The sequence below is a fragment of the Bos taurus genome, chromosome 6, assembly GCF_002263795.3.
Source record: "Bos taurus isolate L1 Dominette 01449 registration number 42190680 breed Hereford chromosome 6, ARS-UCD2.0, whole genome shotgun sequence".
NCBI lineage: Eukaryota > Metazoa > Chordata > Mammalia > Artiodactyla > Bovidae > Bos > Bos taurus.
In genome coordinates, this window is record NC_037333.1 from 89173588 (window position 1) to 89200352 (window position 26765).

The window sequence follows — 26765 nt, forward strand, 5'->3', positions numbered from 1 at the left end:
GGAACTAGAAAACTCACTGTTAAATGAATACATTTCCTTCTTTAAAAGTCAGGTGCTTTTCTTGGTTTAAGGGTTTTTTCCCCTAAAACTTGAAGAGAGCTTTCATCGGGGCAGATGATCTCTTCAGGATCCATTCAGACTCTGATTCTTCTTCAAACCTTGTTTGGGGCTGTTCCACTTCATGAAGCCTTAATATGGCATTGCATCAGCACCACTGACTCAGAGCTTACACCTGCAGAATTCAAAGGTAAGATAGGGAGGAGGCCGAGAAACATCTGAGAAATGATGACTGTCTTCAATGAAAGAACGAGAAAATGCTATCTCTTTGCTCTCTATTGTGGGTAGAAGTATGAGCCCTTCTTTGGTGAAGTCATCATTCCTGTGGTATATTCAGATTTGTGGTACTGCTGAATATTTATCCCAAATGTATTAGGACTGGCAGAAAGTGAAATGATTTCAGTAGATCTATAGTCAGTCATTAGTTTTGGCTTTGCGATAACACCACATATCTAATTAAAATACAGAAAATCAAAAAAAAATTTTTTTTAATTCAGGAATGAAGTATCACATATCAACACTTGTGTAATAATCTGTACAGAGGTGGTGATTGAAGAGGAGGCTATGGAGAACCTGACTGTGCACCTAGCTACCTGTTTGAGGTGTGGCTTTGGTTCTAAAGGAGAGCGATGGGAAGGAAGGAGTCACTGTGCAGCCACAGGTCTCCTCAGGCAGCTTTCTGTGTAATTCCTTTCATCTCACCCATTTATACAGTCAGAGAAGTGTTTCCAGCCCTGTCTCCTCATCTTTCACCTAAGTGCATTTCCTCCCAAATTTATTTCTGATTTGATTAATTAATAATTGCTTATTTTAGAATGATTTACCTTTGTTACAAAACTTGAAGATTAATGAGTACTATGTACAAGTGTGGACTTTGTGACTGTGGATGGAACAAATATAAATGTCATAGTTCTTCCCCGAGTATGCAGATTGCAGACAATCTTCTCTTAGTATATTACTAATGTGTGTGCTTTAAATCAAGATAGTAACATCAGGGATTGCATATTATGTTGCAAAAAAAAAAAGGGCAGGTACATTTTAATCATGTTTCTGTTGTATGTATTTCATAATTCATACACTTATTTTAAAGATAAGTAGGACTAGACCTTGTCTTTGACATACATCCATACACACGCAAAACAAAGGGCACACAGTATACACCTTTGACAGGATAGTTAGGGCAGTCCTAAAGATAATGTGATAGGGCATGTCAGCATGAATGGGAAGCCCTCCTTATGTACTGAGTATCATACGTTCCTTTGGGTCACTAAGATACCACCCCAAATTTACTTTTTCTTGAATTAAAAAAAAAGTGCTTGAAGGACTTCCCCCACCTCTACTTTATGATACATTTTCTAATTTTTTTACTGGAGACTCTGCAAAGGAGTACTTGAATGGCTCAAAAAGAACTTACAAGATGGCATTAATTATAGTGGGCACTAGATGAGGTAGTAAACTTGAGTAAATTTCTCCAGATACAAATAAATAGACTTTAAACCTTGTTATAGATATAAGCTGTGAACAGATAAGGTCTCAAAATACTACATCCAGGAGTTTAAAGAAACTTGTAAGGAGGTTTTCAGGGAAGTATTCAAGGACATCCATCCATTTATTGATGATAGCAAAAAGTTTGAAGCCGCCTAAACATCCAGCAATGCAGGAATATTTAATAAATGATGGTATAGCTATAAGAAGGAATTCTTACCACCAGTTATATTTTGAAAACTAATTATATTATTTATAAACATGACCTAATGTCTATATAGATTTCTATACAGAAATCTAAATAGAACCCCACAACACACACATATGAAAAACTTCAACTTGAGAAGAGTTGTTAACCTCATGCTAATGGCTAATAGGTAATAGATAGATATTGATTCTTTATCTTTCTCTGAATTCTCCAAATAAATTCTTCAAGATGTACTGATTTCACAATTACAAAATAAAATAAAAAAACATTAAGGTGATCCATTCCCCACCTGTGGCAAGATTGTGCCTGAAGTCCATGTTGTCTTCTGTGGCTGATAACCTTTTTACATAAAAGAGCGTGGGAGTGCACTGTTCATTGCAGCACTATTTACAGTAGCTAGGACTAATGGAAGCAACCTACATATCCATTGACAGGTGAATGGATAAGGAAGTTGAGGTACAATGGAATATTAATCAACTATAAAAAGGAACACATTTGAGTCAGTTCTAATGAGGTGGATGAACTTAGAGCCTATTATACAGACTGAAGTAAGTCAAAAAGAGAAAGACAAATAGAGTATATTAACACATATTTATGGAATTTAGAAAGACGGTACCAACAATTCTATATGCAGGGCAGCAAAGGAGACACAGGTGTAAAGAACAGACTTTTGGACTCAGTGGGAGAATGAGAGGGCGATTTGAGAGAATAGCACTGAAATATATGCATTACCATATGTAAAATAGATGACCAGTGCAAGTTCAATGAATGAAGCAAAGCCAGTGCTCTGGGACAACCTAGAGGGATAGGGTAGGAAAGAAGATGGGAGAGGGGTTCTGGATTAGGGGTACCCTGTGTATTCAGTTCAGTTCAGTTCAGTCGCTCAGTCGTGTCCGACTCATTGCGACCCCATGAATCACAGCACGCCAGGCCTCCCTGTCCATCACCAACTCCCGAGGTTCACTCAGACTAACGTCCATCGAGTCAGTGATGCCATCCAGCCATCTCATCTTCTATCGTCCCCTTCTCCTCCTGCCCCCAATCCCTCCCAGCATCAGAGTCTTTTCCAATGAGTCAACTCTTCGCATGAGGTGGCCAAAGTACTGGAGTTTCAGCTTTAGCATCATTCCTTCCACAGAAATCCCAAGGCTGATCTCCTTCAGAATGGTCTGGTTGGATCTCCTTGCAGTCCAAGGGACTCTCAAGAGTCTTCTCCAACACCACAGTTCAAAAGCATCAATTCTTCGGCGCTCAGCCTTCTCACAGTCCAACCCTCACATCCATACATGACCGCAGGAAAAACCATAGCCTTGACTAGCCGGACCTTTGTTGGCAAAGTAATGTCTCTGCTTTTGAATATGCTATCTAGGTTGGACATAACTTTCCTTCCAAGGAGTAAGCGTCTTTTAATTTCATGGCTGCAGTCACCATCTGCAGTGATTTTGGAGCCCCCAAAAATAAAGTCTGACACTGTTTCCACTGTTTCCCCATCTATTTCCCATTAAGTGGTGGGACCGGATGCCATGATCTTCATTTTCTGAATGTTGAGCTTTAAGCCAACTTTTTCACTCTTCACTTTCACTTTCATCAAGAGGCTTTTGAGTTCCTCTTCACTTTCTGCCATAAGGGTGGTGTCATCTGCGTATCTGAGCTTATGGGTATTTCTCCCGGCAATCTTGATTCCAGCTTGTGTTTCTTCCAACCCAGCGTTTCTCATGATGTACTCTGCATAGAAGTTAAATAAACAGGGTGACAATATACAGCCTTGATGTACTCCTTTTCCTATTTGGAACCAGTCTGTTGTTCCATGTCCAGTTCTAACTGTTGCTTCCTGACCTGCATACAGATTTCTCAAGAGGCAAGTCAGGTAGGTGGTCTGGTATTCCCATCTCTTTCAGAATTTTCCACAGTTTATTGTGATCCACACAGTCAAAGGCTTTGGCATAGTCAATAAAGCAGAAATAGATGTTTTTCTGGAACTCTCTTGCTTTTTCCATGATCCAGCAGATGTTGGCAATTTGATCTCTGGTTCCTCTGCCTTTTCTAAAACCAGCTTGAACATCAGGAAGTTCACGGTTCACGTATTGCTGAAGCCTGGCTTGGAGAATTTTGAGCATTACTTTACTAGCATATGAGATGAGTGCAATTGTGTGGTAGTTTGAGCATTCTTTGGCATTGCCTTTCTTTGGGATTGGAATGAAAACTGACCTTTTCCAGTCCTGTGGCCACTGCTGAGTTTTCCAAATTTGCTGGCATATTGAGTGCAGCACTTTCACAGCATCATCTTTCAGGATTTGAAATAACTCAACTGGAATTCTATCACCTCCACTAGCTTTGTTCATAGTGATGCTTTCTAAGGCCCACTTGACTTCGCATTCCAGGATGTCTGGCTCTAGGTGAGTGATCACACCATTTTGATTATCTGGGATGTGAAGATCTTTTTTGTACAGTTCTTCTGTGTATTCTTGCCACCTCTTCTTGATATCTTTTGCTTCTGTTAGGTCTATACCATTTCTGTCCTTTATCGAGCCCATCTTTGCATGAAATGTTCCCTTGGTATCTCTAATTTTCTTGAAGAGATCTCTCATCTTTCCCATTCTGTTGTTTTCCTCTACTTCTTTGCATTGATCGCTGAGGAAGGCTTTCTTATCTCTGTGTATACCTATGGCCAATTCATATTGATGTATGGCAAAAGCCATCACAATATTGTAAAATAATTATCCTCCAATTAAAATAAATAAATTTTAAAAATTAAAAAATAGAGCATGGAGTGGTGTAAAGCTGAACTGGCCTGTCCCCTGCAAAGTACCAAACATGTTAATTAAATGACTCTTCTTAAAAGAAGAAGAAATGAAAAGACAAGTGAATTAAATGGATAAATCATATGGGATATAAATTATATCTTCATAAAACTCCAGTAATCTTGCCTGGAAAATACCATGGACAGAGGAGCCTGGTAGGCTACAGTCCGTGGGGTCGCGAAGTGTCGGACACAACTGAGCAACTTCACTTTCACTTTTCACTTTCATGCATTGGAGAAGGAAATGGCAACCCACTCCAGTGTTCTTGCCTGAAGAATCCCAGGGATGGGGGAGCCTGGTGGGCTGCCATCTATGGGGTTGCACAGAGTCAGACAAGACTGAAGTGACAGCAGCAGCAGCAGCAGCAAAGCTTATAAAAACCGATGGGAAACTGAAAGACCCAGGAATGCTACAATTAAGGGCAGTTTTTGCTTTTAAATCGGATATCAAATATTCAGAAAAAAGAATCTAGTGTTTTGTTTGGCTTGTTTGTTTTTTCACTTGAAATTGCTCTATTTAAAACCATTTCCAACTCCTGAATCCTGATATACTCAGTTCTTGGTCATTAAGCAATGAACCCTTTTGATGTTAGGCCACATGTAATGTAACATGATTACATTAGTAAAACTGAAATGCTCAGCAAAGAATTTTATTTAAAAAGTATAACTGCCAAAAGAAGATGGAATGGGATGGGGAGGGAGGTGGGAGAGGGTTTTAGGATGGGGAACACATGTAGACCCATGGCTGACTCATGTCAATGTATGGCAAAAACCACTACAATATTGTAAAGTAATTAGCCTCCAATTAAAAAAAAGAAGATGGAATTTGAAAGCATTTCTACCTAATCGCTGAGAATTGTATTCTCAGTAATATCCTGAGTTAAAGTTCCCACAACTACAATCTCTCTGTACCAGCATTTTAAATGAAGCAAACAGCATTCTGTTACTACACAGAAGATAATTGTTAAGAGCAATCAGTCATTATAAATAAGTTGATTCAAGTCTATGGAATATTATCAGAATTACAGCCAAGACGGGGACTCCAGATCAAGCCAGTGTGGTTGTCTTTGTTTGTTGCCTCCTGATCATATGAAAAAGTAATCTAGTTCTCAGGTAGCTGCAAGAAGGAGTAGGGCGAGAGTCTTCGGGAAAGAGGTGGTAGGAAGGGAAAACCTCTACTTGCTCTCATTGGAGCCCCTGATTTCTCCCTTTGCCATTCTGTCTTGAACATTCCTTGCCACTGATGCTCTATCCTTTTATCTCAAGGCCCTAGAGCTATCCAGATGCCATTAATACCTTGTTCTTCTATAGTCAGTCAAGGACAAATACAGATTTTAACTGAAGTAAGCTTTGTAACAAATAGAGGCACATTCATTTTTTGCCCTGTATACCTAATTTAAACCTTAGAAAAACCTATTTAGTTTCCACTTTATCTGACTCATCTCCAGCAAAAGCTAGTCCTTGATATTTCTGAAAAAGCATGTACAGGGACATTAAGATTTTTTTCTATATGGTTAAATAATTAGTACTTCCTCATATGTCTGAGTATCATGGACATTATCTTTTAAAGTATAGTGATGTTTTTCAAACAGACTTTTTTGGCCACTTTATTTATTTTTTAATTGAAGGATAATTGCTTTACAGAATTTTGTTGTTTTCTGTCAAACATCAACAAGAATCATCCATAGGTACATCCATGTCCCCTCCCTCCCAAACCTCCCTCCCATCTCCTTCCCCATCCCACCCCTCTAGATTGTTGCAGAGCCCCTATTTGAGTTCCCTGACTTAAACAGCAAATTCCCACTGGCTATCTGTTTTATATATGGTGTTGTAAGTGTCCATGTTACTCTCTGCATACATCTCACCCTCGGCCTCCCCTGCTCCCTCCATGTCCATAAGTCTGTTCTCTATGTCTGTGTCTCCATTGCTGCCTTGCAAATAAATTCATCAGTACTCTTTCTTGATTGTATATATATGTATCAGTATATGACATTTATATTTCTCTTTCTGACTTACTTCACTCTGTATAATAGGCCCTAGGTTTGTATACCTTCAAACAGACTTTAAAGTAACCTTTAAGTGGAGTGTTTCAGTATAGAATTTTCATCATTTTATTTAAATATTGGCATTCATAATATTTATCTATTATAATACAGATTGATATTTATTGAGCATTTCTAAAAATCTCACATTTAAATCTCATAACACCCTTATGAAGTCAGTAAGTTTAATATCCTTATAGATGCAAAAAGTTGAGGTTTAAAGTGAACTGATTTGCCCATGGTCATATGAGGGAATGCCTGAACCAGGACTGGGAACCCCATCTGGATCTTGATTCTTCAAAGCCCCCGATGTTGATTCTTCTAAAACTGCTGATCTTGATTCTTCATTCTGCTTTTGGCTATTGTTGTCATAATTTTGGAAAGCAATATGTGCTTTCATTTTCTGTGTTTATTTGCTTTATGTTAACTGCAAGCGTTATAATAACTGAAGGAGCAGGCATTATGCATGCATAAATGTTTCTCAAGAATTTATAACTATGTTGGGTACATTCCACATTTTATTCATAGCATTTTTTAACGAAACTCAAGGGGCATATTTTAGCAAGACAAAAAACAAGCATGAGTTTAAATTTTCAAAGCTTGCAGAGTTATATCTACAATTCTATAACTGTCTGCCAGTTAATAACATTTCACATTTGTATATTCAAATAGCAGAAAACTTGGCATTTTCCTTGTCTGAGTATTTGTTACATCTTCACTCTGGTTCAGCTCTTCCAAGACAGCCTGTCATATGTGTCCCTTTCATAATGCGTGGTGATGCTTAAGAGCACACTCTCACAGAGTGATGCTGACATTCTTTAGGAATCAGAAATCTGTTGAAAGGGGCCAAAATTATGCTTTCATCTCTGTGTCTTTTAGTCATAGACTCATATTTGTTTTTAGCAAAATATATGCTCCAACTGGAAAAGTTTTAACTCCTGGTACATTTTTTGTGTGATTTCATGGCCAAGGAAATAATTTAGAACCCATCTCAAATTTTTTAACTTACAGTTTATTCTTATTCTTATATATTCCTTAAATGTTTTCTCACCACCCAATGTCCTCATTAGGGATTTTGACCTGTAAACTCTAGATAGGAACTGGTTGGTACACCACTAATCCTAGAATAATTATGTAAGGGAAAGGCTCTCTTCCCCTCCCCTGACCAAAGAGACGAAAAACAATGCCTCACTAATTATGCCATTGCTTTCCTAGAATCAGCTGGAGATTATAGCCACATAATAATAGTAGCTAGAGAGGTAAAATTGAGACAATCTTGGTTTATTTATATGTGGTCCTTTAAGTCATACTTGTTTTTTACCCTAAAAAAAATAACTAGGGATATACACAAAATAAATTGATTTGCTAAAATTGTCAAAAGGGGATTAACAATGACATTTATTTAAAGAAATTTAATTATACCTTGACTTTTAAAAAAAGTTTGAAGCAACTTATAAAGACATTTTAGTTACATAGGAATAAGGTCACTTACGGTAACTTATCATCACTAAAGCTTGTTGTTGTCAGTCACTAAAGTCGTGTCCAACACTTTGCAACCCTGTGGACTTCAGCACATCAGGCTTCCCCATCCTTCACTATCTCCCAGTTTGCTGTGATCCATGTTCACTGAGTCAGTGATGCTATCTAACCATCTCATCTTCTGCCATCCTCTTCTGTTGCCTTCAGTCTTCCCCAGCATCAGGGTCTTTCCCAGTGAGTTGGCTCTTCACATCAGGTGGCCAAAGTACTAGAGCTTCAGCATCAACATCAGTCCTTCCAATGAATATTCAGGGTGCCTATTAGACATCTTAAAGTAACAGGTGAATCCTCAGAATTCTGACTAATAAACTCAGAGTATTTTGTGAGATGTTTCTTTCTTCTTGGTAGTGAGGCAGAAAAGAACTTCCTCATATCAAAAGAATATTCACTGGAAGGACTGATGCTGAAGCTGAAGCTCCAATACTTTGGCCACCTGATGCGAAGAGCCAACTCATTGGGAAAGACCCTGATGCTGGGAAAGATTGAAGGCAACAGAAGAGGATAGCAAAAGATGAGATGGTTAGATAGCATCATCAACTCAAAGGACATGAATTTGAGCAAACTGGGATATAGTGAAGGATGGGGAAACCTGATGTGCTACAGTCCACGGGGTCTCAAAGTGTTGATTTGATCTGTAAAGTTGCATACAGGACAATATTCATATTGTGTTTAAGTTTTCAATTAGAATAGAAATAAACCAAAGGCAATTGTCGCTCATCAAATGCTGCTGTATGCCACGCATCATGCTCTGTGCTTTCATCTACTTAATTTAATTTAATTGCATTTTTACAAGAAATTTAGGGTTTGGGGAAATGTCATTGTGTTTATTTTTATAAATGTGGAATATAGTCTTACCATTGGTGTAGGAACATAGAATCTGTAGTTGTCAAGGCTGAGATCTGTTTGCCTCCAAAGCCCAAGTTCTTTCCAGTGACTCAGACAACATGCTTGTGCACACCAAATGGCAAACCTGGTTACCCTCCCTGGTAACTGCTAATTCCTAATGGAGAGCTGTCATTATCACACCATTTTCCTACCTAAAGAGTTTCTCAGATCACACTTTGTCTGATTATGCTATATGGAGCAAATAAACAGCACATATCCACATTTCCCCCTGGATTTGTGATTTGAAACTCCTGGACTTTCTGCTCACTTCTCTTTCCCATCCTGCCAATCCAGGTAAGATAGTCAAAACTCCCAAGATTGGTAGAGACACAACTGTTTCACCTTCCTTTTGCTTCTCTATAGCCCTGCAGCGCCAGCCAAGCCAATTAGAAGACCCAAATGAAAGAAACTACTCCAATAATGCTCTCTTTCCTTTTGGAAGTTCTTTCTGCCTCACTACCAAGAAGAAATATCTCACAAAATACTCTGAGTTTATCGGTCAGAATTCTGAAGATTTATCTGTTACTTCAAGAGGTCTAGTAGGCGCTTACTGAACTTACTCACTTAACTTTCTCAAATTAAGTTTGCAACAAGAATCTAACTCCTTTTCACCAAGTTAAAGTACACAGAACAAGAGCCTTGGTGGCTTTCCTATCTTCCTTTGGGATTGCTTTTGCCTTTCTCCTCATTTAATTAGTATGCCACTTTCCACGGACTGCTGCCTGAAGCTAGTCTAGCCACATTCATCCTTTCTCCCTTCATTTACTCAACTTATGTATTGAGTTCATACATATTAGTGCCAGACGCTGTGTCACATGCTGGTTAGTTTCTCCCTCATGGAGCTTATAATCTACTCTAAACAAACGTAATATGCAAATGTAATGGCAAAATTGTAAACTGTGTGAGAAAGTGCAGGAGCTGTGGGTACATCTGTGGAAGGGGACTTGGTTGGTACCAAGGTTGGTGTAGTCACAGAAAGCCTCCCAGAGGAACTGGCTGTTTGTCTGACATGCTGGATTTAGTAATATTAGGCAAGAAAGACTGTCGCAGTTTTCTTTTATCAGTTTTAACTAGGCACTTCATGTACATCTGCTGTATTTTTATTACTGTGCATCTCAGGTTTAGAACAGAGAAGGCAATTGCACCCCACTCCAGTACTCTTGCCTGGAAAATCCCATGGATGGAGGAGCCTGGTGGGCTGCAGTCCATGGGGTCGTTAAGAGTCGGACACGACTGAGCGACTTCACTTTCACTTTTCACTTTCATGCATTGGAGAAGGAAATGGCAACCCACTCCAGTGTTCTTGCCTGGAGAATCCCAGGGACGGGGGAGCCTGGTGGGCTGCCGCCTATGGGGTCACCCAGAGTCCAACATGACTGAAGCGACTTAGCAGCAGCAGCAGCAGGTTTAGAAGTCATCTTCCACACAGTACATTTGAGTTCCCTGAGGACAGGGGCTCTGTGAGGTTCCCTTACTCTCCTGAATGTCAGCCTAGCATCTCACCACACTCCTACTGGGCTACATGGGAAAGGGGTTTATGGCAGGATAAAATGCCATCAAGAAATTTTGATGCTTTCTCTAATTCATTTGTGTGGATTTTGTTCATTTTTGAAAACAAGTGTTGGATTTTTGGGGGGTACTTAGTTTTATCATGTAGTTTTATTTGTTTGTTTTTAACAAGTTTTTTTTTAACCTCAAAAAATGATTCCCTTGATTTCCCTGCTTTCATATCAAGCCTCTTCAGAGTTCCATGCTCTGGATGTGTTTCGTGTTTCCAAATGAATGTGAATGCCTTGTCCTTAATTTTGTTTGGTACTTGCATCACAGAGGATGTTATAATCAGCTAGTTATTCTCTCAAAACAAAGCTTGTAGGCAAGGTAACAGACCCACCCATTAAATCCCTAAGAGAACAGAGAGCTTTTTTTTTTTTTTTCCATTCTTACAAGGTGCCCATTCTTTGGTCACTTTGGCTTGTATACTGACCCCATCTATGGTAGGGGACTCTGTAAGGTTTGGCCCAAACATCATTTACTAACATTGTTGTTATACTTTATATAAGAGCAGATTAGAAATAACACCATTCAGTTTGTTGACAGGTGTGACAGAGCAATCTTCTTGTTACTATTTGTCCCAACTGTTGTTACGTGATGATTACGTTGTTACGTGATGATTACAACCTTAACAGGTTGTGCCACTCTCTATTTGTGGGGGGTGGGGTCTCAAGTCAAGAGTGAGATCATTCATTGTATGCATCATCACAGCCTTTCCAATGTGCTGAAAAGTGGCATAACCCTTAGATCAGACAAGTCGATGGAGTGGGGAGGTCTTTACTTCGTTATAAAGATAGATCCTTCTGTTGGTCTTGATGGAAATGGATCTGAGTGAAACTGGTCTGCTGTTGTTAGTGGAAAGGAAGATAGGAGAGTAAAGACCGGTGGTGGGTACAGAAGGCACTGGAGTGAGTTGTGGTGAACTGGTACTAGCCATCTGAACTAGGTTATAGCTTGATTTCAAGCAAAGATAATTTTGCAAAAACATTGTCCTCTCTGTAAGCTTGACAGTTTCCAAAAACTTAATTTTTTTTCTCATGAGAGCAATGGTGATATTAATGAATAGGATTTGTAATACTGTAAAATAATATGTGATGACATTTAGAAGATCTTTCCTCCCCACTGGTACTTCTGTCATGCTCATCCCTCCAAATCATTGGGTACACCCAACCATAGCTTTTCCAAGAATTGAATATAATATAAAACTAGTTGCTTTTACTTTTTCAATGGAGAAACCAAGTCTCAATATTCAGGATACATCTGAACTGGAATGTTGACCAATTGGAACTGAACCAGCCTTTTTCTTCTCTTAAGTGCATAGTGGTAAATAAAATGTTTTTTTCCTATCATTTGACAATATGGCAAAACAGTTTTAAAATTAATAAACATAGTTATTCTAGAAAACAAGAAAGAGAATAGAATAAGGATATTCCCCTAAAAAAAAAAGCAATGAGGAACAAATAAAATTCATAACATTCTGAAGCTGTGAAGTCAGTCCACAGGTAGCAGAGGGTAAAGACTCAGGTGAATGCTTGGAAAAAAGAACTGACATCTTTATGCCACACAAGTTGTATACATAGCACAGGACCACATCTGCACAGCTTTAGTGAAAAGGGGTTCTGAGACAGATGCCGCCTGTTTTCTACTCTCTTGGCTGAGCTTAGAACAGCAGTACCTCCTGCCATATAGCTTGGGGCTCCTGCAGCATGGCTTGTAGAATTATGAGAGTCTGGATCTGTGCCTTAGCAGAAGCAAATCTAGAAGTGGATCTGTGAAGAGTGCAGTCCTGAGTTCCAGGCCTGCTCGGGAGCCAGACTTCCAACAGAGCCCATGGTGAGGCCACCACAAACTTGCTATAAGAGACCAGGATGCCCTAGAGGAGATAACCCATGAAAAAGGCACCTAACAAAGATGATAAAGGACAAATGACCAACTTGGTAAACAGAAAAGCTGACTAAGGAAAATAAGCAACTAGTACAACTAGAAAGGACTTTGAAAAAGTCATTTTGATGTTATTAGAGAGATAAGAAAGGGATTATAATCATGAGAGAAGAATGAAAGTTTAAAAAGAAGAATAAGATGGTGGCTCAGATGGTAAAGAATCTGCCTGCAATAATAGTAGTGATAGTAGTAGTATGTATTGTTATTATTGTATTGAAGACCCAGAATGGATGTGGTGACTTCTATTTTGTAATTCTAGACTTTACCATCATCTCATCTATTATAGTGTGACACACTTTTGTACTGAAAGAGTTATCATGTTAATTAGTGATTAAATTCTGAAGTTGAAAAGTAATATAACAAAATAAAAGAGCCTCAATAATAGATTTTGAACTGTTAGAAGAAAGAATCAGTGAGCTTGGAAACAGATCAATAAAGATTGTGCCATCTGCAGAATAGATAGTAAAAAGAATAACGAAAAGTGCAAAAAACTTCAGAGAAATGTGGAAAATTCGTAAGCACGCTAACATATGTGTGGTAGAGTTACTAGAATGAAAGGAAACAAAGAAATGATCGGAAACAATGTTTGAAGAAATAATGGCTGAAACTTCCCAAATTTGATGAAAAGCATTAATGAACAAAGGCAAGGGAAATCACCAACCTCCAACTAGGATAAACTCAAGTAGAAACACCCCCAAGATACCATACTTAAAATGTTGAAAAGCAAAGAGAAAATCTCCAAAACAGCAAGCAAAAAATGACTAATTACATATAAGGGAACCTCAATAAAATTAACAGTTTATCATCAGAAACAATAAAGGCCAGATGACAGTGAGATAACAAATTTAAAGTGCTGAAAGAGAAACTATCAAACATGTACCTTACATTTAGTAAAATCCTTTCTCAAAAATGAAGGTAAAAACATTTCCAGATAAATAAAAACTAAGAGAATTCATTTCTAACTGACTTTCTTTTTTTTTTTCTAACTGACTTTCATTACAAGAAAAACTCAGTACATTTTAAAGGATGAGATTACAAAAAGTATGTTCTCCAACAACAGTGGAATGAAATGAAAAAGCAATAACAGAAAGGAACTTGAGAAATTTACATATGTGTGGAAATTAAGTAGTACCCTCCTAACTGACTAAAGCATCAAAAAAGAAATCACAATTACATTAAACTGAATGAAAATGAAAACCTAACATAGCAAAACTTATGGAATGCAGTTAAGGCAGTGCTTAGAGAGAAATTTATAGCTGCAAATGTCTTTATTTTTAAAAAAGGAAATATATTGAATCGGTATCCTACTCTTCGAACTTGGAACACTAGAAACAGAAGAGTTGGCTATTCTCAAAGGAAAGAGAAGGAATAAAAGAATAAAGATTACAGCATATATGAAAGTAATAGAGAATACAAAACAACGGAGATTATAAAGAACATCAAAATTTGGTTTTCTGAAAAGATCAACAAAAATTGTCAAAACTTTACCTAGGTTGACCACGAGAAGAAAAAAAAAAGAGAGAGAGAGAGAAAAGTGTCAAATTGCTAAAATCAAGAATGAAAGAGAGGACATCATTAACAAACTTACAGAAACAAAAAGAAATTCTAAGGGAATACTGTGGAAAACTATAATGGATGAATACCTAGAAAGACACAGACAAGCAGAGCTAACATAAGGAGAAATTGAAAATCTGAGTAGACATTTAACAGTTTAGGAGATTGAATAAGTAGTTTAAAAACTTTCTCCCACAAAGAAAAGCCCAAGTCCAAATGACTTCACTAATGAATTCTACTAAATATTTAGAGGCAAATTAATGTCACTTCCTCTGAAACTTTTCTAAAAATAGACAAGATGGGGATATTTCCTATGAATCCAATATTATTCTGATATTGAAATAGAAACATCACAAAAAATTACATAGAAACATTACAAAAAAAGTACAGACTAATATTCCTTATATAGATCCAGTAATCCTCCATGTAATATTAGCAAGCTGAATCCAGCTATGAATAAAAAGGGTAACATATCATGACCAAATGGAGTTTACACTAGGAATATATTTTACTTTAACATACAAAATCAATTAATGTAATGCACACCATCAAGAGAATAAAGGACAAAAGCCTTGCGATCATCTCATTAGACATGGAAGAAGGATTCAACAAAATGCAACATTCTTTCAAGATAAAGACACCCTCATGGCTCAGATGGTAATCTGCCTGCAATGCCTGAGACCCAGGTTTGATCCCTGGGTCAGGAAGATCCCCTGGAGATCTTCCTGAAGATTGGGAAGCAAATAGCAACCCACTCCAGTATTCTTGCCTGGAGAATTCCATGGCCAGAGGGCCTGGTGGGATACAGTCCATGGGGTCACAAAGAATTTGTCACAACTGAGTGACGAACACCCACAACAAACTAAGAATAGAAGAAAGTTTCTCAGTTTGATAATAGGCATTTTAAAAAACTCCATGCTTAAATCATACCTATTGGTGAAAGACTGAATATCTTCCCCCTAAAACCAAGAATAAGACAAAGATGACAATTCTTACCAATTTTATTCTATATTGTACTGGAGGTTCCAGCCAGTTCAAGAAGAAGTAATAAAAAACGTTCATGTTGGAAAGGAAGAAGTAAAATTATCTCTTTTTGCAGATGACATGATCTTGCATACATAAAATCCTAAATAATCCACTATTAAATGGGTTTAATAGAGCTTCAGGATACAAGATCAATATGTAAAAATCAATTATATTTTTATACATTCAGTTCAGTTCAGTTCAGTCACTCAGTCGTGTCCGACTCTTCGCGACTCCATGAATTGCAGCACGCCAGGCCTCCCTGTCCATCACCAACTCCCGGAGTACACGCAGACACGTCCATCGAGTCAGTGATGCCATCCAGCCATCTCTTTCTCTGTCGTCCCCTTCTCCTCCTGCCCCCAATCCCTCCCAGCATCAGAGTCTTTTCCAATGAGTCAACTCTTCACATGAGGTGGCCAAAGTACTGGAGTTTCAGCTTTAGCATCATTCCTTCCAAAGAAATTCCAGGGCTGATCTCCTTCAGAATGGTCTGGTTGGATCTCCTTGCAGTCCAAGGGACTCTCATGAGTCTTCTCCAACACCACAGTTCAAAAGCATCAATTCTTTGGCGCTCAGTCCAACTCTCACATCCATACATGACCACAGGAAAAACCATAGCCTTGACTAGATGAACTTTTGTTGGCAAAGTAATGTCTCTGCTTTTGAATATGCTATCTAGGTTGGTCATAACTTTCCTTCCAAGGAGTAAGCGTCTTTTAACTTCATGGCTGCAGTCACCATCTGCAGTGATTTTGGAGCACAGAAAAATAAAGTCTGACACTGTTTCCACTGTTTCCCCATCTATTTCCCATGAAGTGATGGGACCAGATGCCATGATCTTCGTTTTCTGAATGTTGAGCTTTAAGCCAACTTTTTCACTCTCCTCTTTCACTTTCATCAAAAGGCTTTGAGTTCTTCTTCACTTTCTGCCATAAGGGTGGTGTCATCTGCATATCTGAGGTTACTGATATTTCTCCCGGCAATCTTGATTCCAGCTTGTGTTTCTTCCAACCCAGCGTTTCTCATGATGTACTCTGCATATAAGTTAAATAAGCAGGGAGACAACATACAGCCTTGACGTACTCCTTTTCCTATTTGGAACCAGTCTGTTGTTCCATGTCCAGTTCTAACTGTTGCTTCCTGACCTGCATACAGATTTTATACATTAGTGATGAATAAACTGAAAACAAAATTAAGAAACAATTGCAGAAAGAATAAAGCACTGAGGAATAAACTTAACAAAAAGAATGGAAAATATCCTACCCTGAAAAACAACAAAACATTTTTGAAGAGAATTAAAGATCACATTAAAAAGCAGGGACATTGCTTTGCCAACAAAGGTCCGTCTAGTCAAGGCTATGGTTTTTCCAGTAGTCATTTATGGATGTGAGAGTTGGACTATAAAGAAAGCTGAGTGCCAAAGAATTGATGCTTAGCTGTAGTGTTGGAGAAGACTCTTGAGAGTCCCTTGGATTGTAAAGAGATCCAACCAGTCAATCCTAAAGGAAATCAGTCCTGAATATTCACTGGAAGGATTGATATTGAAGCTGAAACTCCAATACTTTGGCCACCTGATGCAAAGAGCTGACTCATTTGAAAAGAACCTGATGCTGGGAAAGACTGAAGGCAGGAGGAGAAGGGGATGTCACAGGATGAGATGGTTGGATGACATCTCTGACTCAATGGACATGAGTTTGAGTGAACTCCGGGAGTTGGTGATGGACAGGGAGGCCTGGTGTGCTGTAGTCCATGGGGTCACAAAGAGTCAGACACGACTGAGCAACTGAACTGAACTGAACTGAAAGATCACATAAATACAAAGAAAGAAGTCCCATGTTCATTCATCTCATGCTTTATAATTTTCCATATGATTTTTAGGATTAAGTTGTCAACTTCTGAAAAAAGCCTGTTGGAATTTTGACAATTTCCCTGAATCTGTAGAATACGTAAGGGATATTGGCAATCTCCATGGTTTAAGTCTTTTAAACCAGTAGTTCTAGAACAACTGGATATCCACATGGGCAAAAAATGGAGTTGGACTGCTTTCTCATACTACATAAAATTAACTCAAGATGGATCAGAGACCAAACATAAGAGGTAAAGTTATAAAACTGTTAGAAGAAAATATTGCAGTAAATCTTCATAACTTTGGGCTAGGCAGATTATTCTTAACTATTATACCAAAAACACAATCAACAAAAGAAAAAAAAAAGAGATAAACTGAATTTCATAAAAAATTTTTAAAAACTTTATTCCTCAAAGGTTGTCGTCAAGATAATAAAAAGACAACCCAAAAAATGTGAGAAAATATTTGCAAATCGAATATCTGATAACATTTGTACCCAAAATAAAGAACTCTTACAGTTCATCAATGAAAAAACAAATAATCTAATTCAAACATGGACAAATGATTTGAACAGAGATGCTTCCAAGAAGTTAAACAAATAGTCAATAAAATCACATGAAAAGATGATCACTATCATTATCATTAGGGAAGTGCAAACCAAAGCCAAATGAGATAACACTTCATACCCACCAAGGTCACTATCAAAATTTCAGATAATGTCAAGTGTTGACAAGAAAGTAAAAATTGGAATCTACATACATTTCTCATTTAAGTATAAAATGGTTTAGGAAATTATCTGGCTGTTCACAATGTTAAATATGGGGTTCCCATATGACTCCATAATTCCACTCCTAGATATATACCCCAAGAAAAAGAACACAAAACCCCACACAAAACTAGTACACAAATATAACACCATAGTATGATTCCCTTTGTATAAAATAACCTGAATAGACAAATCCATAGAGATAGAAGTAGATTAGTAATTGACTGGGACTGGGGAGGCAGGGAGAATTGGGGAGTGACTGCTAATAGATAAAAGGATGATGAAAATGGTCAAAAATTGATTGTGGTGATCAACACAATTTTGTGACTGGTAATGAATACTAAAAACCACTGAACTGTAGAATTTAAATGGGTGAATTATACATCATTAAAGCGTCTAAGAAAAAAAATGCTATGCAAAGAAATTCCTTGGGGTTAATTGTAGTACATACATAATTCAGAATTTCTTCCAAATGAGATGAGATGTTCTGCCAATTGAAGCAGAACAGTGATTGTCAAAATTTACAAGTTTATGTACAACTATCGATGTATTTCTATTTGTTCATCATAGATATTATACAGATATTGAAATTTTAATTTTTTAGTCAGCAAACTAAGTGTACTAGAGTGGAATTGAAATTCTGTAGATGAATCATCTAAATTTTGTTTGCATTTTATTGATAAGCAATTGGAAATTTCAAATATAAGTATTCAATGAGTGGAATAACAAAACTCTGCAGCTTTTATTGCACTTACATGCATTTATTATAAGCCATAATTTATTGAAATATAGCTTTATGTAAGAAAAATTAAATATGAAATATCACAAGCTGTATACACATCTTTAAATTCTATAATTAAAATTGGGAATATCTCATAATGGTATGAATCATTTGATAGAGCTCATATTTTCAATAGGATAAATTTATATCTGTATTAGAATACACCAAAATTTTCATCAGTTCAGTTCAGTCACTCAGTCGTGTCCGACTCTTTGTGACCCCATGAATTGCAGCACGCTAGGCCTCCCTGTCCATCACCAACTCCCAGAGTACACTCAAACTCACATCCATTGAGTCGGTGATGCCATCCAGCCATCTCATCCTCTGTCATCCCCTTCTCCTCCTGCCCCCAATCCCTCCCAGCATCACAGTCTTTTCCAATGAGTCAACTCTTCACATGTGGTAGCCAAAGAACTGGAGTTTCAGCTTTAGCATCATTCCTTCCAAAGAACACCCAGGGCTGATCTCCTTCAGAATGGACTGGTTGGATCTCCTTGCAGTCCAAAGGACTCTCAAGAGTCTTCTCCAACACCACAGTTCAAAAGCATCAATTCTTCGATGCTCAGCTTTCTTCACAGCCCAACTCTCACATCCATACATGACCACAGGAAAAACCATAGCCTTGACTAGACGGCCCTTTGTTGACAAAGTAATATCTCTGCTTTTCAATATGCTATCTAGGTTGGTCACAACTTTTCTTCCAAGGACTAAGCATCTTTTAATTTCATGGCTGCAATCACCATCTGCAGTGATTCTGGAGCCCAAAAAAATAAAGTCTGACACTGTTTCCACTGTTTCCCCATCTATTTCCCATGAAGTGATGGGACCGGATGCCATGATCTTCGTTTTCTGAATGTTGACTTTTAAGCCAACTTTTTCACTCTCCTCTTTCACTTTCATCAAGAGGCTTTTTAGTTCCTCTTCACTTTCTGCCATAAGGGTGGTGTCATCTGCATATCAGGTTATTGACATTTCTCCCGGCAATCTTGATTCCAGCTTGTGCTTCTTCCAGCCCAGCATTTCTCATGATGTACTCTGCATAAAAGTTAAATAAGCAGGGTGATAATATATAGCCTTGACATACTCCTTTTCCTATTTGGAACCAGTCTGTTGTTCCATGTCCAGTTCTAACTGTTACTTCTGACCTGCATATAGGTTTCTCAAGAGGCAGGTCAGGTGGTCTGGTATTCCCATCTGTTTCAGAATTTTCCACAGTTTATTGTGATCCACACAGTCAAAGGCTTTGGCATAGTCAATAAAGCAGAAATAGATGTTTTTCTGGAACTCTCTTGCTTTTTGATCCAGAGATTGTTGGCAACTTGGTCTCTGGTTCCTCTGCCTTTTCTAAAACCAGCTTGAATATCTGGAAGTTCACGGTTCACGTATTGCTGAAGCCTGGCTTGGAGAATTTTGAGCATTACTTTACTCACGTGTGAGATGAGTGCAATTGTGCAATAGTTTGAGCATTCTTTGGCATTGCCTTTCTTTGGGATTGGAATGAAAACTGACCTTTTCCAGTCCTGTGGCCACTGCTGAGTGTTCCAAATTTGCTGGCATATTGAGTGCAGCACTTTCACAGTGTCCTCTTTCAGGATTTGAAATAGCTCAACTGGAATTCTATCACCTCCACTAGCTTTGTTCGTAGTGATGCTTTCTAAGGCCCACTTGACTTCACATTCCAGGATGTCTGGCTCTAGATGTGTGATCACACCATCGTGATTATCTTGGTCATGAAGATCTTTTTTGTACAGTTCTTCTGTGTATTCTTGCCACCTCTTCTTAATATCTTCTGCTTCTGTTAGGTCTATACCATCTCTGTCCTTTATTGAGCCCATCTTTGCATGAAATGTTCCCTTGGTATCTCTAATTTTCTTGAAGAGATCTCTAGTCTTTCCCATTCTGTTGTTTTCCTCTATTTCTTTGCATTGATCTCTGAGGAAGGCTTTCTTATGTCTCCTTGCTATTCTTTGGAACTCTGCATTCAGATGCTTCTATCTTTCCTTTTCTCCTTTGCTTTACACTTTTCTTCTTTCACAGCTGTTTGTAAGGCCTCCCCAGACAGCCATTTTGCTTTTTTCATTTCTTTTCCATGGGGATGGTCTTGATCCCTGTCTCCTATACAATGCCATGAACCTCCGTCCATAGTTCATCAGGTACTCTGTCTATCAGATCTAGTCCCTTAAATCTATTTCTCACTTCCACTGTATAATCATAAGGGATTTGATTTAGGTCATACCTGAACGGTCTAGTGGTTTTCCCTACTTTCTTCAATTTAAGTCTGAATTTGGCAATAAGGAGTTCATGATCTGAGCCACTGTCAGCTCCCAGTCTTGTTTTTGCTGACTGTATAGAGCTTCTGTAATCAATCTGATTTCCGTGTAGACCATCTGGTGATGTCCATGTGTAGAATCTTCTCTTGTGTTGTTGGAAGACGGTGTTTGCTATGACTAGTGCATTCTCTTGGCAAAACTCTATTAGCCTTTGCCCTGCTTCATTCCGTATTCCAAGGCCTAATTTGCCTGTTACTCCAAGTGTTTCTCAACTTCTTACGTTTGCATTCCAGTCCCCTATAATGAAAAGGACATCTTTTTTGGGTGTTAGTTCTAAAGGGTCTTGTAGGTTTTCATAGAACCATTCAACTTCAGCTTCTTCAGCGTTACTGGTTGGGGCATAGACTTGGATTACTGTGATATTGTAAAGTAGGTATTAGGATCAAAATTAGGGAAAGGAAAAAGAGAGATGGCACAAAAAAGTAAAATCAGGAAATATAACTGGGACAGTGGGACATTTTAAATTTATATAATCTTATGCCAGTAAATTTTAAAACCTAGATCGATACTTAAAACCTGGATAACATGTTAAAACCAGAGAATGGAATCCCTGGTGATTCAGTGGTTAAGATTCAGTGCTTTCACTACTGTGGGCCCAGGTTTGATCCCTGGTTGGGGAACCAAGATCCTACTAGCTATGTGGCACTACCAGAAATAAATAAATAAGTAAAATAAAATAAAATTTAAAAAACTGGGAGGAAAGGTGGGGATTTAGCAAAATTGTCCCAAGACAGAGAAAATCTGATTAAGCTACTAAGTATAAAACAAATTGAATTGGTAAACAGTTCTTCATATTAAAATAATGAGTACTAGAAGGTCTGGGGATAACTTCAGAAAGAACTTTTAATTCTTTAAAGAATGAATAATTATGTCTCATATAAACTTAGTATGGAAAAAGAAGAAAGGAACAGGAGGTGGAGAAGGTGGGGGAAGGGGACAAAGAGGGAGAAGAAACATTATCCAATTTAATTTATAAGATCACTGATGGGGCTTCCCTGGTAGCTCAGCTGGTAAAGAATCCCCCTGCAATGCAGGAGACCCTCATTCGATCCCTGAGTTGGGAAGATCCCTGGAGGAGGGCGTGGCAACCCATGCCAGTATTCTTGCCTGGAGAATCCCCATGGACAGAGGAACCTGGTGGGCTGCAGTCCCTAGGGTCACAAAGAGTCGGACACGACTGAGAGATTAAGCATGCATGCATAATACTGATATCAAAACAGGACAAAGGTGACAGGGAAATAAAAAAACTTTGTCTAGTTTTACTTATGAATATTGGTAAATTGAAAACATTAAAAGAATATAAGAAAAGAATTCAGATTATTTAAAACTGTATTAACATTTTAAAAAATTGAATTCTTTAAACTATATTACTACCCAGCTTCTAGGTGCCACTAGTGGTAAAGAATGCCTGCCAGTGCATGAGGCGTAAGCAACACAGGTTCGATTCCTGAGTCAGGAAGATCCCTGGAGGAGGGCATGGCAACCCACTCCAGTATTTTTGCTTGGAGAATCCTATGAACAGAGGAGCCTGGTGAGGTACAGTCCATAGAGTTGCAAAGAGTCAGACAGGACTGAAGCAACTTAGCACAAATGCACCATTACTCTTATAAACTCAAAAGATGTAGAAAAAGCTATTTATAATAGCCAACACTTATTTGTGGTTTAATAAAACAACAGCAAAGAAACAAGTTTTTAAAATAATCATTCTGAGTTAGGAATGGAGAAAATTTTCTTAATCTAATGAATGTTATCAGTCGAAAATAAATAGAGAAAAAATCCTCAGTTTTGAAATACTAGAATTATTCCCATTCATTTAAGGATGAAACACAGAAAACAACTATTTCTTTGATTTTCCTGGTGCTCTTTCATTTTTCCTTTATTCTATTGATCAGATTTCTATGGTCAGGCTCAGATTCAAAGCAGGGGAAAAAGACTCCACTACTTAAATAAAGGAACCACAAAGTCATGTTGACCAAAAACAGAGTCTGACAGTTATTTCTCCAGCAAAAATGGATTTATTCAGGATCAAGGAATTGCAATTTGTGGTCTGCAATGACTCAGTGACTAAACAACAGCAACACACATTATGCTGTACTATTCCTATGAAACTATTCTAAATTGCCACTGGATAAACACATTGCCAGCCAGTAGATAATGACCTAGGCTACCCATCTCCTCCAGACTCCTCTGTTTTAGAGATATTGGTTGGTTTTGCTAACTGATGATTTGAGCTGCATGTATTCTCTCTTCCTGTGCTGTTAACTCCCATTTTTGTTTTAAATTCACAAACAATAGTGAGCCTTTGAAATCCTATCCCCCCACCCAGAGCCCCAGTAGAAAGCAGAGCCCCAGTTACATGCTCTCTCACTCTCTTTCGCTTTACCTGTGACCTCACTGACTGTGTGCCCCAGATGTGCCATGTAATTTCCAGGTCCTGTGTCAATAAGCTTTTTTTAAATTTCTTAATGGTTATTGCTGATGGCATCTTACAATCCTAAGAACCAAAAGAGCATGTTCAGCCACAGCATTGTTATCAATAGGCCGAGACCAGCAAACAACAAGATGGAAGAAGGGAAGGTCTAAGACTATGTACAAAGGAAATAACAGAATTATGAAAAAAATAATTTGTGTTTCCAAAATATCAGCCTCATTTATATACATTATTTAGACTATTTGGCTTTTGGAAGCTATGTCTTTAAGCAAAAGGAACTGAACTCACTAGCTTTCAAACTGAACTCTTGGGAACCTAAGGAGCTGGTGCTCCCCCAATCCTACCTTTTTTTTTTCAATGAGTACATCTATGCTTGCTTTGATCATTTTATATGTGAACTTGGTAAGCATTTTTCCTGTGAAGAAAGGATGAAAAAGTGTTTGAATCTTATTCCATTTGTGTGTTCTGTACACCCCATGGAGATTGGCAATGTAGGCCCTTTGAATTGATGCTTTCAAACTGTGGTGCTGGAGAAGACTCTTGAGAGTCCCTTGGACCGCAAGGAGATCAAACCAGTCAATCCTCAAGGAAATCAACCCTGAATCTTCATTGGAAGGACTGATGCTGATGTTGAAGCTCCAATACTTTGGCCACCTAATGTGATGAGCTAACTCATAAGGAAAGACTGATGCTGGGAAAGATTAAGGGCAGGAGGAGAAGGGGACCACAGAGGATAAGATGGTGGGATGGCATCACTGACTTAAAGGCCGTGAGTTTGAGTACATTCCGGGAGATGATGATGGACAGGGAAACCTGGCTTGCTGCAGTCCATGGGGTCGCAATCAGACATGACTGAGTGAACAACCTACTGTCCCAATTGTCCTCCAACCTCCACCTGTGCCTCCAGTGCACCCGTGTCTACTTGAAAGGAACATGGTTTTGTTAATGGGAGGAAGAAGAGAGAAACATGCATCTCACCCCTCAAGAGGTCCACTGGGCTTTGCAGCAAAAAGTTTCAAGGTAAAAGCTGATATCAATTATCAGATCTTAGAAAAGACCATCATTCTGGGAAAGACTGAAGGCAGGAGGAAAGGGGATGACAGAGGACCAGATAGTTGGATGTCATCATCAACTCAAGACATGAGTTTGAGCAAGCTCCAGAAGTTTGTGAAGGACAGGGAAGCCTGGCATGCTGCAGTCCATGCGGTCACAAAGAGTCGGACATGACTGAGCAACTGAACAACAACAACAAAAGCTGATATAACTCACTCAGTTCTGTGAGTTTCTGCAAGCAAAGGGATTCCATATCCCTGGAGAATCAAGTATGGCACAGAGCAGAATCCTACTGGTCCTCAGCTCTGTGAGGAATCCAAGGCTGGTCTGGCACCCCAAGGATTAGAAGCTTTAGAAGTATCCGGAGACTGCCCTCGGTACAGACATTACTCTCCGGACAGGCATCATAGTCAAACAGGAATCAAAATGGCCAGATAGGAATCAAAGAAGCCAGGGAAAAAAGAGGACATGTTCTGTGGTCATTGTCACTGATTCGCTGGCTTATAATCCACTTCTTGGGGATTCCTAGAAGTAACAGGAGGACTCTTTGGGGAAGACACTGAAGTACTCTCACTACTAATATAGTCTGTATTTAGCTAGGATGCACTTAGCCATCATCCTACTGTCTCCAAAACAAATACTGTTGAACATGGTTTTTTCTCATCTAGATAGAAACATATACATTCACACAAATCCCATTGCAATTGCTCTTGTTATTTATGTAGTAGGACAGCTTCCAGCTGAAGGAGTGAGGCATCTGAACAAGCATTTCCACGGTGTTACTTTTATATTTGAATAAGAATTCTGGTTTTGTTCCCAGTCTCACCTCTGACTCATCATTGTGAAACCAAGAAATCAATTAGCCTCTCAGCACCTCAAAATCTCTCTTCTGTGAATGAGGATAATGGGTAACCTTCTCTTGCTTCACTGAATTGTTGTGAAGTTTAATTAGATAATGTTCGCACAGCCCTTTGAACTCTACTAATTAAATTGATGTGTAAATATGGTGCTTCTTTTTATCAGGATGCCTTGACTGAGCCATTTCATAAAGAAAGATGACTGTGATAGGAGGATTCATAGGGAAAAGATTACTTTAAAAAAAATGCTTGTGAACTAAATTCTGAGATTGTCATGTAACCATGTGAGATCATGTGAAAATACCTAGTTGGGGTTCTAGGATATGGCCTCTACTTACTCAAGGAGTGTTGGTTTTACCTTCATATAAAAGTAAACAGTTCCTAGGGTGTAGAATCATGTCCTGTTTATACTTTAAATAATGTTATTGTTTTTCTAAATGCTATATTTATCCGGTATATTTTGTTAAAACAGCATTGGTTGTTTATTTCATATTTGTCATATGCTAAGTCACTTCAGTCATGTCCGACTCTGTGCGACCCCATAGACGGCAGCCCACTAGGCTCCCCTGTCCCTGGGATTCTCCAGGCAAGAACACTGGAGTGGTTGCCATTTCCTTCTCCGATGCATGAAAGTGAAAAGTGAAAGTGAAGTCGCTCAGTCGTGTCCGACCCTCAGCGACCCAATGGACTGCAGCCTTCCAGGCTCCTCCATCCATGGGATTTTCCAGGCAAGAGTACTGGAGTGGGGTGCCATTGCCTTCTCCGTCATATCTGTCATATAAGGGATCACAAAATAACAGATTTGATATAGCCAAATAAATGTATAACCTTTGAAATAGTGTAATTCTGTGTAGACCATCCATTGGTTAGTCGCTCGGGGTAAAAAAAAACCATAAGCCTACCTCCATAAACCTATCTCAGGCTTTAGTATGTAATTCTATTTATAAGTTATTTGCTTTAAAGTTATAAGTTTATTTGCTTTAAAAATAAATTATTTTTTAAAAATTCTAACTTATAAATAAAATTACATACTAAAGCCTGAGATAGGTTTATGGAGATAGGCTTATGATTTTTTTTTTTTTAACCCCAAGTGAATTAATCCATCTATGAAGTTATTTCTGACAGAAACAAAAGGTCTTTATGAATGCAAATTTCAAAAATAATTGGGAGAATTATTTTAGAGTGAACTATTCTCATTAGTGGAGAAGGCAATGGCAACCCACTCCAGTACTCTTGCCTGGAAAATCTCATGAACAGAGGAGCCTGGTGGGCTGCAGTCCATGGGGTCGCTAGGAGTCAGACAAGACTGAGCGGCTTCACTTTCACTTTTCACTTTCATGCATTGGAGGAGGAAATGGCAGCCCACTCCAGTGTTCTTGCCTGGAGAATCCCAGGGACAGAGGAGCCTGGTGGGCTGCCGTCTATGGGGTCACACAGAGTCAGACACGATTGAAGTGACTTGGCGGCGGCAGCAGCAGCAGCATCGGCAGCATTCTCATCAGAAAATTTAGTAAGATTTTAATTCACCTAAGATTTCCCTGTTGTGAGTGAAATCTCTTTTATTGATAAGCAGACTAACGAATGGATGGTCTACACAGAATCACATTATTTCA

General features: G+C 38.5%; 1 protein-coding gene across 6 annotated transcripts in view; it reads left to right on the forward strand.

Moving 5' to 3' along the window:
• MTHFD2L (methylenetetrahydrofolate dehydrogenase (NADP+ dependent) 2 like) overlaps positions 1-26765 on the forward strand; it is a 151884-nt gene that overhangs the window by 80525 nt on the left and 44594 nt on the right. Inside the window, exon 7 of one of the 6 annotated variants that reach the window (XM_059887581.1) lies at positions 72-26067. The exons of the other annotated variants lie outside the window; for them this stretch is intronic. Within the exon in view, the coding sequence (XP_059743564.1) occupies positions 72-118 (47 nt within the window). The 3' untranslated portion in view covers positions 119-26067. Of the gene's footprint in view, positions 1-71; positions 26068-26765 lie in introns of those variants that run through there. 6 annotated transcript variants of the gene reach the window in all.